The 18364-nt window shown below is 38.4% G+C and overlaps 1 protein-coding gene across 1 annotated transcript in view; it reads right to left on the reverse strand.

The window, feature by feature from the left end:
• Positions 1–3865: 3865 nt before the first annotated feature.
• EGFR (epidermal growth factor receptor) overlaps positions 3866–18364 on the reverse strand; it is a 300102-nt gene continuing 285603 nt past the window's right edge. Inside the window, exons 22-28 of the mRNA XM_089687285.1 lie at positions 16922–16997; positions 16683–16829; positions 13112–13209; positions 12470–12631; positions 11571–11621; positions 9764–9863; positions 3866–8672 (exon numbers count right to left, since the gene is read on the reverse strand). Of these exons, the coding sequence (XP_089543411.1) occupies positions 8302–8672; positions 9764–9863; positions 11571–11621; positions 12470–12631; positions 13112–13209; positions 16683–16829; positions 16922–16997 (1005 nt within the window). The 3' untranslated portion in view covers positions 3866–8301. The remainder of the gene's footprint in view (positions 8673–9763; positions 9864–11570; positions 11622–12469; positions 12632–13111; positions 13210–16682; positions 16830–16921; positions 16998–18364) is intronic.

Raw genomic sequence — 18364 nt, forward strand, 5'->3', positions numbered from 1 at the left:
AATCGTGTTCTGCCGATGGGAAAGGATCCTTGTGCTCCCCACCGATAAAACACAATGGTGCAGCGGGAAGGATTCCCCTATCAACACTGACTGTGTTGATGGGGAATCAAGCAATTTTCTTTCCTTCAATCCATGGTTGAAGGAAAGAAAATTGCATAATAAATAGCCAACCTTTGTCCTGCTAAAAGACTTACAGCTGAACATACCCTCATGCCTCCTAGGTCAGAGTTTCTAAATCAGTGGTATGTGCACGTGGCCATAGGTGGATCAAAATTTTGATGCATCTATGGCTGTTCCTGATTGGGAACCTTGGAAAATTTTAATTCAATCAGCGGCTGCAGGGCGAATCATTGCATTCTGACAGCAAAGGAGTCCTGCTGTCAGAATACAGTGGTACAGTGGGAAGGATCCCTCCATCCGCCTTATTTGTGTGGATGGGGGAATTCATTTGTTTTGTTGTTCTGCCCACTGGCTAAGCAAAAAAAAAAGAAGAGAACAGTTAAAGCATAGACAGCTTTAGGGGTACTTCAGGGAAATTCAAAGAGTACTTTAGCTAATGAAGGCAACAGAATCAACTTTTTAGATGTTATAGTATTGCAAGATGATGTTACATCAAATAAATTCTGTAAATATTTAATTGGAAAAGGACATTTTGGAAAACTATTTAGGAGGTATTAGCAATGAATGTTCACAATAAAAGGTCCTTAGTACATGTCAAGGATTATTTGGTAAATATTGAATGCTATCAAGAATATAATTACATAAACTATTTAATAACAGCTGCATTGGGTCACCACCATCTCTTATCTATGGGCAGATTTAGAGCAACAGAGGTAAGTTGGATTAGCCCCTTGACACGGCAGACTCACTTATGTATTAAATGACATGGAGCACTCCAGAGCTGGACTGGGCAAAACAACAACCCTGGTATATACAGCACATCATCCCAAGTGACTAAATGTTGATCAGCTCAGAATACCAATAATGTTTCATTATTTCATTTTGTCAGTAATATCAGCATTGTGAAAGTGATACTTAAATGCATCATCATCAAGTATACGTATATTTTATTTTTTTTTTATTCCTTTTCAGCTCTTTTTTAGCAAAGATAAGCTAATGAAAAATGAATGACCAGATTGATTTGTAGCTACTATATCTCTCATGCATTTCCATAGTCGCATTTTTGGGGTTAATGATCTATACAAATCTGTGACTTTTTTAACTACATAACAATGTTTTCTTATAGAACACAATATAGAAGGAACAACATTCTTGAACAATTAGCCATGTGTAGTCTATTAAATGCATCATTATAACACAGAGCATCATTAAAGTGTAGAAACAGTGTTTATGCATGAAACACATAATTGATAATTCTATAATTCAAAAATTTCTTTGGAGTTGCCTGGTATTTACAAGGGTGTCAGTTGCATAAAGCCTTTTTACTAGTGGAAACAAGCATTTCTGAATGAGTCTTAAAATATACCATTGTCCAAAACTGTTTATCCTGATAACAGATAGAATGGGAACAGGGCCATCTTATTTCATATGCACCCCTGGGCACTGCCCAAGAGCCCCAGGTACATGGGGGCCTCATGATAATCTTGCATTATATCATACTTGCCAATTGTCCTGGATTTGCCAGGACAGTCACCCTTTTTACTTAGCTATCCTGGGATGGACATGTCCCAGAACCTGTACTGTGCCCTCCTGATCCCAGTATTGTGCCATCTTGATCCCCTCTTGCACTGTGCCCTTCTGCCTCCCCCTCTGTACTGTGTCCTTTGTGTTGATTACTCTTTGATTTATGGCATGTTTTCTTATTATTTAAAATTGATTTTATTAAATAAAGTACTAATAAATATATATTTAATTCTACCAACTATGAATACCTTAATTCTTGAGAGTAGGTGCATAAATTGGGGCAGGCTGGTAGGGGCTCCAGTGCATTATTTTGCCCATGGGCCAATGTTGCTATTAAGATGGCCCTGAATGGGAAAGGGTTTGAACCCAGGTCAAGATTTTACTGCTGCTCCATAGCTCCATTAGAGAGACTTAAGCTGGCCATAGATGGGTAGAATTTCGAATGGAAATTCTTAGAAAAAGAATGTTAGCTAATTTTTCTAATCATTAGTGGGTCAAATCAATGTTAGTTTTCAACCGCAGTGACAAGAAAATTAGAAGGAGCAGGGTGAAAAATGTTCTCAAACGAACAAATTCCAATCAGTGTATGTATTTTTTGTTCAGTTAAGTCCATTCATTCCAAAATCAAATGTTAAAAGCAAATGGAATCTTTAGAACATTCAAATCTTTTGAAAATATTAATTTTCATAAACATTTTCCTAAGAACTTTCCTAAAAATTTTCATTTGAATTTCTATTTATTTATGGCCAGCTTAATTCTAACTTCCTGTGCTGCTTACATCATTTTACCAGACAGACACTGAAGGGAACTCTCCACCCGCAACATAGACAACAAGGATTCATCTTAATAGATTAGGGGAAGACTAGAATTCTTAGCATACAATTGAAGTGAAGTGCTCAATCCCTATATCCCAATCAGACTTTGGGGTTCCGGAACCTGACTCCAGCTTCTGCCTGCTCACTTTCAATAGGATATTAGTAATAGATAGTCCATATCACGGAAGGTTCCAGCATAAAAAAGTCATACATTTTATTGATACATAAGACTAAAAACACAGCCCTGCTGGAAAAGCTGCCATGATTCAGCCCAAAAGGGCTTTAGTCATGGCTAGAGCCCCTCTCATGTTTTTATTTATGCCTGTGTTCCTGTTGTACAGTTTTTCTTGCTTTCTGTCTGGTGAAACCATTGTCAGCAGGACAGGAAGAGAGCGTACATTTCTCTAATGCAGCTCTGGATAACACCAATCAAAGACTAGAAGCAAACAACATACGCTTTAATGGTAGTTTGTTAATTGGTCATAATAAGTAGCATGTATATATGTAATAGGCTTCCCAAGACAAATGAAAATTGAACCAATTCAAGTAAAATACAGGAATTCTGCCTTAAAGGGCCAATTCACATTTACAGAAAAAAAATGTAAAGGTGAACTAACACCGAACATCGTTCCTAATGACCCCTGGTCCTTGCTATATTTACCTCTGGGGATTGCTGAGCCGTCAGAACCTTCACCTCTGCGCCACCCCCCCCTTGCTGACAATCGAGTGGTCTGTGGATTTGAAAGCCCCACTCTTCTCCCTCTTCCCCATGCAGTACTTTGGGGATGGATGAGATTGATTCACTGTGATGGTGCTAGCCAATCAGAATCAATCTCATCTGTCCCAGTAGCGCTGTACTGAAAGGAGAGAGAGGAGCGGATATTTAAAATCCCCAAACCGCTGGATGAGCTGTGGGGGTGCTGACAGGTCAGCAACCCCAGATGTAAGTACAGGGGTACCAGGGGAGTGCCTGAAGTTAGTTCGCCTTTTTATTTTTTCTACAAAGATGATCTAACACTCTGACGTGTAACTAGAATTTTAAATTAAATTCCCATTCCAAGAGCACAACTACAGCTTAAAAATAAATTAAAAAGCTAGCTGTTCTCAAATTCTATCCTTTTTCCCCTTTCAATGCCTGTCAGTCCTCCTGAGAAAACAAAGAAAAATGTATAGGGATTGCGATGAGCACAAGCATTTAAACCACATTACACATACACTTTGATGTATAAGCAAGTAAATACATGCAGAATACAAATGACAGCTTAAAAAGAGCAAAGTAGGTTTCCTGCCTTGCCTAGATTTTAAGAGTAGTGGATATTTTAAATAATATGGAGACAGGCAAAATGGTGTTAATTGCTGTGTGTTGTTTTTGTTTTCTTCAAACTTCAAACTAGGGAGATACAGCATACACATTAAATATTTTAATTGGAAAATTTAGGTAGACCTATCACAGACAAAGAGACATTTAAAAATAAAAGTTTTTTTAACATCAAATATACATTCACAAGTCCATTCGTAAAAATACAATGTGATTAAAAAAAAAACAAAAAAAAAACACTTATGTAACATTAAAATAATGCTTTAAAATAACACCCTTTGTAACCAAAATTTACTTGATAATCAATTAAAACATTTTTAATGAACACCAATCAGGTTATTCAATAGAAAATGCAATGAGCAGCATGGTAACTGCACAGTAGACTAACCTGTGCCAAACATTAGGCAAGTACTGTATAATTACATGATGCATTCTTATTTGCTTTCCAGGGTACTATGCCTTGCACCAAATGCTTTGCTCCTTGCACTCGTTTATAAGACTGACATATGTTTAGAATAAGACAAGCTTCTGTAGGGCCCTATTTAACACCATTCATGCACTGCTCCAATGTAAAAAATATGTCCCATAGTGGTAATGCAAAACACAGGGAGAAAACCAACATAACAAGTGGCTCATTGGATATTATGTACAGTTTTGGTAATGTCAGAAGTTATATGCAAAAATAGGAATGTAAAGGGAAAAAATAATTATATATATATATATATATATATATATAGCAAAACAGGAGTCCCTTTTCCAACAGTATAATACCTTGCAATACTGCCTGAATGGTGCTAAATTCACTAAGGATGATGTCTATGATCAATAAAGAGAGATCTTACCAGACAGAGAACATACAGTATACAGTGACCACATTTGATTGAAAGAATGTTACAGATGGCCTTCTGCCGAGGGGCTCATAAACATGAGTCTGGGCTGCTTTTCTTCCTCGTTTATTTTAATTCAAAACCAATTTAAAGAAATGTGATGCAGCTCTAAGCAACTCAGATGCAGCTTGAAGCAACCCCTTAGGAAATCATCGTATCTCAGGAGCAGTTCCAAGTCTACTACAATTGAGTTTGATATCCATGTACAGTACATGGACTCATGGAAAATCATGCTTGTGGAGTAAATATACGTTTTTAAATAAACTCATGTAATCATCTTCATCTGCATTAAAATTTTAGGCACCATATATATAACGAACAGGTGAAGTATCTACAGTTGTGGCCAAAATTATTCAACCCCCAATGCTGTAAAGGGGTTTAGGGACTATAGTGTACATTTGGAATTGTATTCAGAATCAAATCCTACAAGGACGTTGTAACTACCCAAATGCAACTAAAATGACATCAATTGTTTATGTAATACAGTAGTAAATGGTTCTTATGTGGTTTCTTCATTGCCACAATTATTCAACCCCTTAAAGACTACCACTCTGAAGAACAGAGGTTCATACAGGTGCTTTCCATCAGGTATTGAAAACACCTGTGGATGTCACCGAGCAGCAATCAAGCATAATAAGCACCAATTAGGCAGCTTTAAAATGACTGTGATACTCAGCTCCTTCTAGACATTTACTGGTGTGGTTACAAACATGGTGAAGGCAAGAGAATGGTCCAGGAAGACAAGAGAAGAGGTGATTTCTCTTCACAGGAAGGGCAATGGCTATAAGAAGATTGCAAAGATGTTAAACATACCAAGAGACACCTTAGGAAGCATCATTCGCAAATTCAAGGCAAAGGGCACTGTTGAAACGCTACCTGGTCGTGGCAGAAAGAAGATGCTGACTTCGACTGCTGTGCGCTACCTGAAGCGTAGAGTGGAGAGAAGTCCCCGTGTGACTGCTGAGGAACTGAGAAAAGATTTGTCAGATGTGGGTACAGAAGTTTCAGCCCAGACAATAAGACGCACACTGCGTAATGAAGGCCTCCGTGCCAGAACTCCCAGGCGTACCCCCTTGCTGTCTCCAAAGAATAAGAAGAGTCGACTGCAGTATGCCAAAAGCCATGTGGACAAACCACAAAAGTTGTGGGATAGTGTTCTGTGGACTGATGAAACAAAATTAGAACTGTTTGGGCCCATGGATCAACGCTATGTTTGGAGGAGGAAGAACAAGGCCTATGATGAAAAGAACACCTTGCCTACTGTGAAGCATGGTGGAGGGTCAATCATGCTTTGGGGCTGTTTTGCTTCTGCAGGTACAGGGAAGCTTCAGCGTGTGCAAGGTACCATGAATTCTCTTCAGTACCAGGAGATATTGGATGGAAACGTGATGCAGTCCGTCACACACCTGAGGCTTGGGAGACGTTGGACCTTTCAACAGGACAATGATCCCAAGCATACCTCCAAGTCCACTAGAGCATGGTTGCAGAGGAAAGGCTGGAACATTTTGGAGTGGCCATCGCAGTCACCAGACTTAAATCCGATTGAGAACCTCTGGTGGGACTTAAAGAAAGCAGTTGCAGTGCGCAAGCCTAAGAATGTGACTGAACTGGAGGCCTTTGCCCATGAAGAATGGGCGAAGATACCCGTAGATCGCTGCAAGACACTTGTGTCAAGCTATGCTTCACGTTTAAAAGCTGTTATAACTGTAAAAGGATGCTGTACTAAGTACTAAGATTGAATGTCACTTGGGGGTTGAATAAAACTGATAATGCTGTGAGCACAGAAAAGACATTTGTGGTTATTTCATTATAACTGTTATGTTATATTTGTCTGACCTACAAGTGCCTCTTTAATGTAAATGTAAGCAAGATGACTGAATGATCAAAAGCAATGTCAAACTGGCCAAAACACTCAATTTCAGTGGGGGTTGAATAATTTTGGCCACAACTGTATTACAACAATATTGTATGATCTTTGTAAAAAAGTGATATAAGAATCAGTTGACCGTAGAATCTAACTGTTACTTTGACAGATAAACAATTTCAATAGTTATTAGGAAGGGGGTGAATTGTAGTTGGTTGGTTTCATAAGCAAAAGTATTTTCAGCGAAGGAGAAGGAATTGTTTTGGGGGGGAAAGGTAAGTAAGAATTGATCATTGACATACACCATTTTTTAAGTTAACAAAAAATTTATAAAATGATGAGAATTGATCATTGATACCCTGCTGGTGTCTTTATGAATGTTTTGCTTCTGTTTAACTATACATGTGGTTTAGAAGGGAACAACCAATAAAACAATATAGGGTGTCTGTGTAATACTCTATTATACAGTATATACAATTTATTTCCCCCCTTTTTATTTGTATTTGCTGAAAAGGATGAGCTGTCCACAGATGTTAATATACAGATGTACTATTTAAGTGCAGTATACAATCGTCCACATTTTTAATTAATTAGGCAGTTTACTTTGCAAGAAAATTTACCCCAGATCTTAGTAAATGTGGTACAATTTAACTTTACAAAGAATATCCAATCATGTACAAGAAAAATAAAAAACAGCATTTTTACTTGCACATGATTGGATGATGGAAGCCAGTAGAGCTTCCCATCATTCACTAAACTCTAGGGAAAATGAATTTGCAACTTCCCTTGCATGGTGAACAGCCTATTTGCCTTAAGGAAATAAGCCCACAGAGTTACTGAAAGATATTTAATGTGGCAATTTTACAGTACCAAGCCTACTCTCAATAAATGCTATCCACTCTGTTGACTATTAAAGCTTAGATTCTGCAGTATTTCCATTTTGCTCACATAGAATGTGGAGGACCATTCATGAAACTGAAAAAAATAAATTGGGTGAGTTTACCAGCAAAGTAAAGCATTTGGTTGCTTTAGACAGCGGATCACCTCCTCTTTTGCCTTTCAACAATATGGCTTGCTGGCAATGATTAATATTTGCTGTTGATACATGTGTGTATGCATGCTCATAAATATGAGTATGGGAATGCTGTACTGGGAGTTAAGTTTATTCACATTTTGAACACTTAAATATATACATGCCATCCAATGAGCCATTCTAAAACAGATCTCTGAAATGTCACTGGAAAATACCCATGCTCACGGATTAACATTTTAAGACTTTATGTAGTGCTAACTCCCTTCCTGATACAAGATAATCCTTAGCTTTACTTAAAACCAATGTTTAACGCAGATCCTCTGCTATAATTACAGCATGTTATATATCTACTTACTTAAACATCTCTCTCCACAATACCATTTAACTTGGACAAACACACAAAAAAGACAAAAATGTGCAAGAATATCTATACAATATAAAAAAACCCACAGGAATTAAAAACTATTTGACACAAATTAAAAAAAAAATCTTGCAATACATATCTATATATAAAAGTATTAAAGGTTTATCTTTAAAACCCACCAAAAGAGACAAATACCAGTTTTAGTCAATGCAGGCTAAACTGTGCAACAAAATATTTTTTAAGGTTCAGGTTAAAGTTCACTTGTAGTGTAGCAACCATCCTTATTTAATGAGGGTCCATTGTTCCCAAGTGTTCATTGAAAACCCAACTGTGTCCTACAAGGCAGAATGTTAGGAATGCTACCACCAACTTGTGGTCACGCTGAAGCTTCAATATAGTCACTCTTTGGAGCCAGTGGAAAATATTCTGGATTTTCTGCAGCAGGAATCTTAAAAATTCCATTCATTTTGGTTTCCTTTGGGAAAAAGTCTTGTTGGTAGTCAGGATTGTCCAGGCTTATTTGTTGGTTTACTTTCTGATCCCAGATGGAAGGATAGTCATTTTCTGGTTGGGTTATGAGCATCTGGCCTGAGTTCAGGTATTCTGGATTAACCACACTCTTTCCATTAGAATTCTGATAATTTCCATTCATGGGAGGTTTAATATTCCCAGTTGAAACCAAATTGAGATACACCGGATTTGCTACTGTAGAGGTTTCTGACTTTGGATTCATCTGATTGACGTATTCTGAAATACAGATGTGTATACTGTAATACCACGCAAACAGAATATAAATACATAAATTACCAAAAATCTATGAAGTGTATGAGAATTGTAACAATTTCTGAATGTATATGAAGAAAAAAGATTAACTTCAAATCTCAACGATAAGCAAAGAAAAGGGTTTGCTTTTATGCCCCGTCCCCAGATACACAGTATTACCTTTACCTCGCTACCCCTCACTCTGTTCACTTGCTGAAATAAAGTAAGTGATATTGCTTCAGTCAGAGCCTATGCAGGGCTGACAATTTTCACTGCAACCTCATGTGACAATGATGGACCAATCGACAAAAACGTAACATGTTGTCAATCACATGCTCCTCCCAATGTCAAAGCACTGGGGATATTTTTTGTTCCTGGTGGCTGAATGGAGCAGTGGAGGAGAGAAAGAGGTGAGTATTTGCTACTGGGGAGGGCAGTAAAGCAAACCTGTTGAATTGCTCTGCATGGAAAAATACCAGGTTTGTTTCAATCTATTTTAATGCAACTGTAAAGGAAAATTAAAAGCGAAACTGTAGTTTGTGATTACACTGACCAACCACATTTCTTGTTTAATTTTATAAATGAAACTTGACTGGCAACAAATCAATTTTGTTCCTATTTTCTTTTCTACAGATTTTATAACTGTGCCCCAAACTGTTTCATGTAATTGATTGTAATAACATTTCTGAGTGAATACCTAAAAGTTTCATGTGTTTATGGGAACAATATTTAATGTGAAAACTGATATTATCAAGCACCCTATAAGGCCGTATTCACAAAGGCACACCACGCTGAAGGACAGGAAATGAGGGCAGAACTCTCTAATGGCAACACAGAAAAAAGTAAAAATGCTTTTTGTTTTGTTTTTCTTAAATTAAGTAGCAGAATGCTAGAACCTCTGTCATCTTTTTATTGTTTAGTTCTCTGGTTCAGATTTCCCTCACTTCCTGTCTGATAAATGGTTGTCCCCAGATCAAAAAGTTAAAACCTGACTTGGCTTCAAGACATTCCCCATTCTAACCAAAACGGAATAAAAAACAATTTGGGTAAAGATACAGTTTAATATAATTACCAACCTGGTGCAGGATGGAACTCTTCCTCAATGCTGTCGTCCAAAACCACAGTTGGGTCTGTGCTGTATCTTTGAATGAAGCTGTTTTCTCTGGCAGGTGGACCCTGTTTAGAGTTGGACAAGAAGAACATTTATAATAGGTTATCTTTTACCAAAGCTGTCAAATTAGTCAAAATATTTGAAATTTTGTTCAGACAGTCTTGTGACACTATTTCCTATTTTAGCTTTCCAGCTTCCAGTATCATCTCAAATTGTTTATTGGACAATGCATCAGCATCATCACACTGCTGATTTATTTTCTAATAATCAGTAGATGTCACAAGAAGTATGGTTAAATATTAATGAACTCTTGTCTATGCAGTGTAGAAGAGATAATGTGATTTATAAGACTGGGTGATCAGTATTACAAAACCTTTGGTAAGTATTTAAATAGCAAATTTAGATGATTGCCCCCACTTTTGTTTAATGCCATGTCAAACACTTGAAATAAAGGTGGAAGGCCTTTCTATACAACTTATTAGGGATTCTACTGCTCATATGGGGTCTTGCTTTTTTTTGAAGAGGCTGTGCAACTCCCATCAGGCAGGGAAGATCTACGAAGGGCATAGACAAGTAAGTGAGGCTGCCCATGTAGGATCTTATGCAAGTGCCGAGGAAAATAGTAATTTAGGGATAAGTATTCAATACTGTAATCAGTTAAAGAACACGTGTATTCAAATAAACACATTAACTGATAGCAGGAAACATATACTGGCCAGTAGTTAGAGATGTCTGTACATGCCTTTTATTAACCTTAGGGAGATGTCCATATATCCCAGAACCCAGGAGACATACAGGGACTGGGGCACACCGTACTTTCTATTTTGGAGATGTAGCGTCTATATTTATTTCATGGTGGTTACAGGTCTCCTTGAAGACTCTGGAACGGGGTGGACTGACAACTCATGGGGCCCCCAGGCAATAGGGGTTCATAGGGCCCCTGTGTCCTTGCCCACACTCAAAAAAGCCTATAAAAAAGGTATCAGGGGCATTTCATGGGGCCCCCTACTGACCCCTGGCCCTCGGGCAGTGCCCGAATGCTCGAATGGTCAGTCCGCCCCTGCTCTGGAAGGTATATAAAAGTATATGTAGGCACACCTTTATTTTATGCTTTCACTCCACTCTCTTCAGCATACGGATAAATATGTTTTAACACAAATATCCTCAGTCTTTACTAAATAAAAAGTTAATGACCATAATGGAAGAGGTATTAAAAAGTTTGTAAAAGGAAAACATCTTTCTATTTTTAAATTTTGGACAGAGTAGGGAAATGTTAGGCTGTCAAGTCTCTGTCAAGTTTCTGTTGCAGTCTGTGTCCCTGCTAAGGAGATTCACCTGTCTTTTGCCTTTTGACCACTGTTATCAAGAAAATAATTAGGGGAAGTCTTTAATGTTAGCGTTGTTACCAGAACAAAATGTGAAGGTAAATCTTCCATTGTGAACACCTGTTTTGGTTACAACAGCCTAAGAGGAAAATTACCATTGTTTGAAGAAATATCTTTCCTGTTGTGTCTTTAAGACAGAAAGTGAAGTAAGATCTCCATAAAGGGACACAGGCAGGAAAGATTAACCTGGTAGGGGTTTTAAACCTTCCCTATTTTATCTAAACACTTTATGGCATTTGAACCAAATATTAATTCAAGCTGGCCACCCTTATGAAGTAATTTCTAATGTACTAGTGTTGGGGTCAATCTAAATGATGTTTATACTTTCAATACATTGCAAATATATACAACATGTAAATAAGGGTTTAATTATTTGTACAAACGTACCCCATTTCGAGTGAGGCATACATTAGGTGAATTGTTGCTGGTTGTAGAACTCTAAAAGGTAATACAAAATGAATATGATTACATTGAAGCAAAAATTATATCAGCAAATTAATTTAAATGATACGTCTTCATAAAGAAGTCCTCTGAAAACTGGCAATCTTATCTTAAATAAACTGCATTCACTGTAGTCATCCAATAGATGGGAATAGAAGGGAGATTCCTATGTTTTTACATTTCTTGCAAGTGAATGGTGCTCAAAATGAATACAGAAGGCTTTCCACTAAAGTCAAAGCAGGCAACCCATACATTCCTTTTCAATACAGAGTCCATGTTATGTACTATTTTGTTTAAGTATAGTAGTAGTCTCCTTGCAAAAAGCAGATCAGTGAAAGATGGATTTTGGCTGACTGCTATGAGTTTCTGCACTGGAACATTGAAAGCCAGTTCACATATATACGAAGTGGATGTGGTTTGAAACGCATCCAATCGACATGTGAAATAACATTGCTTCCTATGGTGCCTGTTCACATACATCTGGTACACTGGCAGTACGGATTCAGTGCGGATTAAGAGCCTGTACAATTTATGAGCAGTGCTATCCGATTCAGGTGCGTATTACAGGCTCATTGACCTCTATGGAAACTGCTTCTGAATCACACGTCATGAGTTTATGAACACGATTTCAGGTTTGATCCTGATCTAAACCTGACCTGAACTGCTGAACAAATAGCTGTGAAAACAAAGCTTTAATTGCACCACACATGTGTGAATCCACAGTTTTGGTACAGTTATTATGTAAATAACAGAGCTCATACTGTATATGCCTTACAGTCAGTATAACCTCTTTTGAATACTGTTTGCAAAAGCTAAATTGAAAAAAAAAAAATCTGCATATGTACCATAGTACTCAGCAGTGGAGTCCGCGATGTTGAAGGACTACTAAAGAATCCTTGATGTGGGATCAGATATTCTTCAGCATCAACAATATCTCCCATGTCATCCTCTAATGCTCGATGAAACTTGGATTCCACAGGGCTGGGTAAGTGCATTCTATCATCTCCCTGCAAAAAAGCATATTATGCAATTTATGTATCGCAAAATATCCATCAAGTTAAATACTTTGTATTTGAAAAGCATTTTAGATTGAATGATTCCATATCTCTTGGTGAGACAATGCACCCAAAGTTGAAGGGGTGTATGAAGAGATGTAGAGACCTAAGTGCCAAGTTCGTATTGGGACTCTCTCCTCTTACAGTACCTTCATTTCTACTGGTCCCCTTTATTGTTTGTTACTACAATTGTTCCCCCATTTACTGTACATGTATGGTCAGCGGACTTCAGGCTGGTCATGTTATTATATAATCACAGTTTTGGAAACAGACTTTGAAAATGACAGTTGAGATCTGAACGTTTTAAGCAGAACTCCATGCAAAAATGTCTTGGCACATTAAATCTCCTTACGTGGTATGGGGCAATAGAAAAATGTTTCCTTCAGATATGTTGATAAAAAGGCTCATTGAGATTTATATTAAACAACTTACCTGTATAACAAGGTAACGAGATGGATCACGAGCCATCTTGGTAAACTCTGCACTTAACTCACGGAACTTGGGGCGACTCTCTGCATCTATCATCCAACCTATAATGTCAAAAAGAAGATGTTATAAATATGATGCCTATATATTCAACATACAATATATAAGTCACATGCAATAAAATGACTGTATATCTAAAGCCAAAACATTTTTGGTTTTGAATGGAATAGGAAATGGCTAAAACATGTTATTTTTTTGCTGTCTGTGTTCTATTGGGGACAGATCCCTTCACTTTCTCATCCAAAAGCAAGTAAGTGATGGAATGGAAGGATCACCACGTGGCTATAAAAATACTGAAAATTACTTTTAAAATTACATTAATATGTTAAAGATTACATGAGGTTTTAGTGTTTGCATTTGCAACTATATGTCTGTAGGACAAAAATAGTTAAGGCTGAACTGCTAACACAATTATTTAAATTTAACCACTTGCCCTCCAGAAGATTTACCCCCCTATCTGACCAGGCCATTTTTAGCGATCCGGTGCTGCATTAATTTAACTGACAATTGTGCAGTCATGCAACGCTGTACATAAATAAAAATTTATGTCCTTTTTTCCCCACAAATAGAGCTTTCTTTTGGTGGTAATTGATCACCTCTGCATCTTTTTTTTTATGCGCTGTGAACAAAAAAAGGCCAACAATTTTGAAAAAAAACAATATTTTTGACTTTTTGTTATATAACATATCCAATGAAAAAATGTTTTAAATAAAATTTCATCATAAATTTAGGTCAAAATGTATTCTGCTACATGTCTTAGCTACAAAAAATCCCAAAAAGTGTATATCAGTTGGTTTCCGTGAAATACATAGCGCCTACAAATGGCGATATATATACTGGAATTTTTATTTATTTATTCATTTATTTATAGTAGTAATGGTGGCGAACAGCCACTTATAGCAGAACTGTGGGACTGCAGCGGGCAATCTGACACTGGGTGGGAACTGACTAACTGCAATTGTCATCTGATACGAATACAGTGATCAGTGCTAATAAAAAGCACTGACGCTGTACTAATGACACTGGGTCGGAAGGAATTCACATCTGAGACGATCAAAGGGTTAACTGTGTGTTAGGGAGTGTTTTTATTGTGTACTGTGTTGTGTTTTACTAAGCAGACCTGCTGCTTTCTATCTCTCTGCTGTGCAGAGAGATAGAAAGCAGCATGTCCATGCTGACAGGAGAGAGATCTGTGTTGTTTACACACAGATCTCTCCAGGGGCGGACTGACCATTTGGAAACTCGGGCACTGCCCGAGGACCCGGGGTCAGTAGGGGGCCCCATGAGATGCCCTGGTACCTTTTTCATAGGCTTTTTTGAGTTTGGGCAAGGACACAGGGGCCCCATGATCCCCTATTGCCCGGGGACCCCATGAGTTGTCAGTCCGCACCTAAATCTCTCCCCTCTCAGCTTTGCCAACGATTACCAAAAATTGCTGGCCAGGTCCCAGTTATTGACATCCTCAGGAGCCAATAGCAGCATGGGTAGGGCTACCTGGAAATGCGAAATCATGTATATCTACGTGATTTTGCCCAGCGAAGCCGCCCTGTAGCAGTTCATCTGTTATGGGGCGGCAGGCAAGTGGTTAAATATACTGTTCAATAGCCATTAAATCCACTTTGTGTGCACCAAATGCCTTTCCAAATCCATGACCTGTGCAGAGAACAGAGCTCTAGGAAACAGTTCTAATTTTGACGTCACATTTCGATTTAGTTTTAGTCATAGTCTTTTAAAGAAATCGCCATTTTAGTTTTAGTAGCATTTTAGTCATCTGAATTGTTTTAGTTTTAGTCGAATTTTAGTTATTTAACTATAATTTATCGAATTATAGTTAATTTCATTGACAGAAATATTTTAGTCAACAAAATTAACACTACTGGGAGAGACCCAGCAAGTCCTCTCACTACAGGCTGTTTGTAGAAAAAAAATACAGGGGGTGGACACAAGACCAGTCACTTTGCATAAGGAGAGAGAACAGATGTGACTGGTCCTTATTACAGGAAGGTCCTACACAGAAGCAAAGTGCCATGCTGGATTACTGCACAGATCTAGAAGAAATACACAAAGTACACTGAGGTTCATGGAAGGATACACAGGATTCTTGTATTTAAACAATATTTGCTTATCTCTCAGACTGGATGTCGCTCCACTTCCTTAAACTGAACCTCTCCAAAGCCGAGTTTCTTGTCTTCCCCCCAGCCCGGACACCACCCCCCATTGACTTCTCTATCACATCCAACAACGTTACCATCAAACCCGCCCCGCAGGCCAGAGTACTTGGTGTCATTCTGGACTCCAACCTATCCTTCCAGCCCCAAGTCCAATCTTTAACAAACTCATGCAGACTCCACCTCCGCAACATCGCCAAAATCCGCACGTTCCTAACTCCAGAAACCACTAAACAGCTCATCCACTCCCTCATCATATCACGACTCGACTACTGCAACTCCCTCCTCACTGGCCTGCCTCGCCGCTGGCTATCCCCACTTCAGTCGATCCTGAATACGGCTTCCAGACTCATTCGCCTTTCCAACCGCTCCGTCTCCGCCACCCCCCTCTGCCAATCCCTCCACTGGCTTCCGATTGCGCAACGGATCAAATTCAAAATCCTAACGCTGACGTACAAAGCCGTCCACCACACTGCCCCGAACTACATCACTGACCTAATATCCAAGTACCGCCCAACACGCACACTCCGCTCCTCACAAGACCTCCTTCTCTCTAGTTCCCTGATCTCCTCCTCCCATGCCCGCCTCCAGGACTTCTCCAGGGTGTCACCCATCCTCTGGAACTCCCTGCCCCAACCCATCAGATTATCACCTACTCTCCTCTCCTTTAGGCGCACCCTGAAAACCCATCTCTTCAGGGAAGCCTACCCCACCCCCTGCTAACTTGCTGACCTCCTCCACTCTTCCTACCACCCCATCCCCCACAGCTTTCTCCTCCTGTGCCACCATCCCCTCCCTCCTAGATTGTAAGCTCGAAAGAGCAGGGCCCTCAATCCCCTCATGTTTTGCATTGTATTGGTATTGTTCTGTCACATGTTCTGTCCCCCTCTGTAATGAACAGCGCTGAGCGAACTATTGGCGCTTTATAAATACTGTATAATAATAATAATAATCTCGAAGTTTGCCTTTAAGCCTCCCTGATTACTATATGATTGCACATATAACCACAACAGCTGCATATAGACTACTCATTTATATTCAAATTTAATCCAAAAGAAGCAAAAAGGTTAAAGAATGCATGTCTGTACTGAACCATTTCTTTGTTAGGGAATGTTTACACAGAGGATGCCTGTCTATAATCTTGTTTTATATGTCTGCCGTATATTACAGAAGACTAATCTACTGCTTATATTAAATGACATATACAGTAAAATACATTATACAGTACTTTGTAAGTCATTCTGTACAAAGTATCAATTAAAATGTACTAGAAAAATTGTTATACCATTAGTTCATCCACAAAAATGAACATGTCTCAAAGCCTCTGAATCCTTATATTATAAACTTACATTTCACCATAATCATATACACATCGATTGTACATATGGGAGGCTGAGGAAGACGTTCCCCTTTTTCTAAAATGGTTGAAATTTCGCTAGCTGGAATTCCATCATATGGTTTAGATCCAAAAGTCATTAGTTCCCATACAGTGACACCTGTAAAGAAATTCCAACAAGCAATAAATGTATCTAAAGAACTGAATTATGGAACAAAATTAAAGTATATAATGTCTTAAAATTGCCCTTACCGTAACTCCAAACATCACTTTGATGGGTATATATTCTGTGCAAAATGGACTCCAACGCCATCCATTTAATAGGAACCTAATGAGAAAAAAAGGACCACCTGTTTACAGCCATATTCAAGTTTATGCTGCTGACCGAAGTAATAAACCTAAAATATATAAGAGCAGTCCTTAGGGCTCATGTACACTGCAGCTGATAAACTCACGTTTAGGAGCTGTTCAGTGTTTTTTTCAGCAGCCCCTGAACTCACCCTAATGTTTTCTTATGTGTCCATGTACACATCATTGTTTACAGTTGTTTACAGGCAGTTGAGTTTACAGTCGTTTTTTTTAAAGCAGAAAACTTGCGTTCAGCAGTAGAGTTTATCAGCGTTTCAAACGCAAAATGCTTGTAAACACGGCTAAATGCGGCTAACCGCATTTATAGGCGTTTGCGTTTGAAACTTTTTTAAACTCTTCCATTTCCAGATGCTGTCCAGAGCCTTTTTTCATCATGAAAAATGCATTCAAAGTATTTTCTCGGTACTCAAAGGGACCCATCACACCATACTTTGAGGTTTTGCATGAAAGAAAATATGTTAGACACTGCTGCAATAATTTCTGCAGAGAAATGAGCTGGAATACATCCAAACACCACAAAAGAAAAAGAAAAGACAGCTATTCTCAACAAATATGGCTCTCTCTGCTTCTGCTCTCTCTATTTCTCTCAAAATGTCTGAAAGTTAAATTTTTACTGTTTTTCAGTGCATTCTGGGCATTTTGGAAGGTCTCCTGATGTTATCTTTAAAAAACAATGCAAACGCGCATAAACGCGGTATGCAAACTCAGCTAAACAGACTTTTATTAACCTTCATTTTTCAGCAGTTTCCATCGTTCAGAAGTGTCCCGTGTACATGGGGCCTTACTAAATAAAAGTGATCACTAAGCAACGGATACATACTAGCCATGTTGGTAGTTATAGAAATATCAGGAAGTGCATACAATTTGCATTAGCCTACATTTTTTGTAATCTCTTACAACCAGACATATTTTATGTATTTCTTTCAGGTACTTATATAGCGCCGTCAATTTTCACAGCACTTTACATATATATTGTACATTCACATCAGTCCCTAACCCTCAAGGGGCGCACAATCTAAAGTCCCTAACTCACATTCATGTATACACATACTAGGGCCAATTTAGACAGGATCCAATTAACCTACCAGCATGTCTTTGGAGATTTCACAGAGAATCTAACATGGTCAGTAGCAGTGTACTTCCTGAACCCCAATGTTATGCTCTGTAGTTTACGGGTCGCAACCTGGAGGTGAGCACGCACGCTAGCTGGTGGAGGATTTGCTGTGTTTTTTGTGGTCACTGGATGTTCCACGGCTTCTTTTGAAGATACACAGATTCATTGGGACTATGCACTTTATAATGGCATTTTTCACATTAACTCTTATA

Source organism: Staurois parvus, unplaced genomic scaffold, assembly GCF_062004578.1.
Source record: "Staurois parvus isolate SC_StPar_1 unplaced genomic scaffold, SC_StPar_1.0 ptg000020l, whole genome shotgun sequence".
Taxonomy (NCBI): Eukaryota; Metazoa; Chordata; class Amphibia; order Anura; family Ranidae; genus Staurois; species Staurois parvus.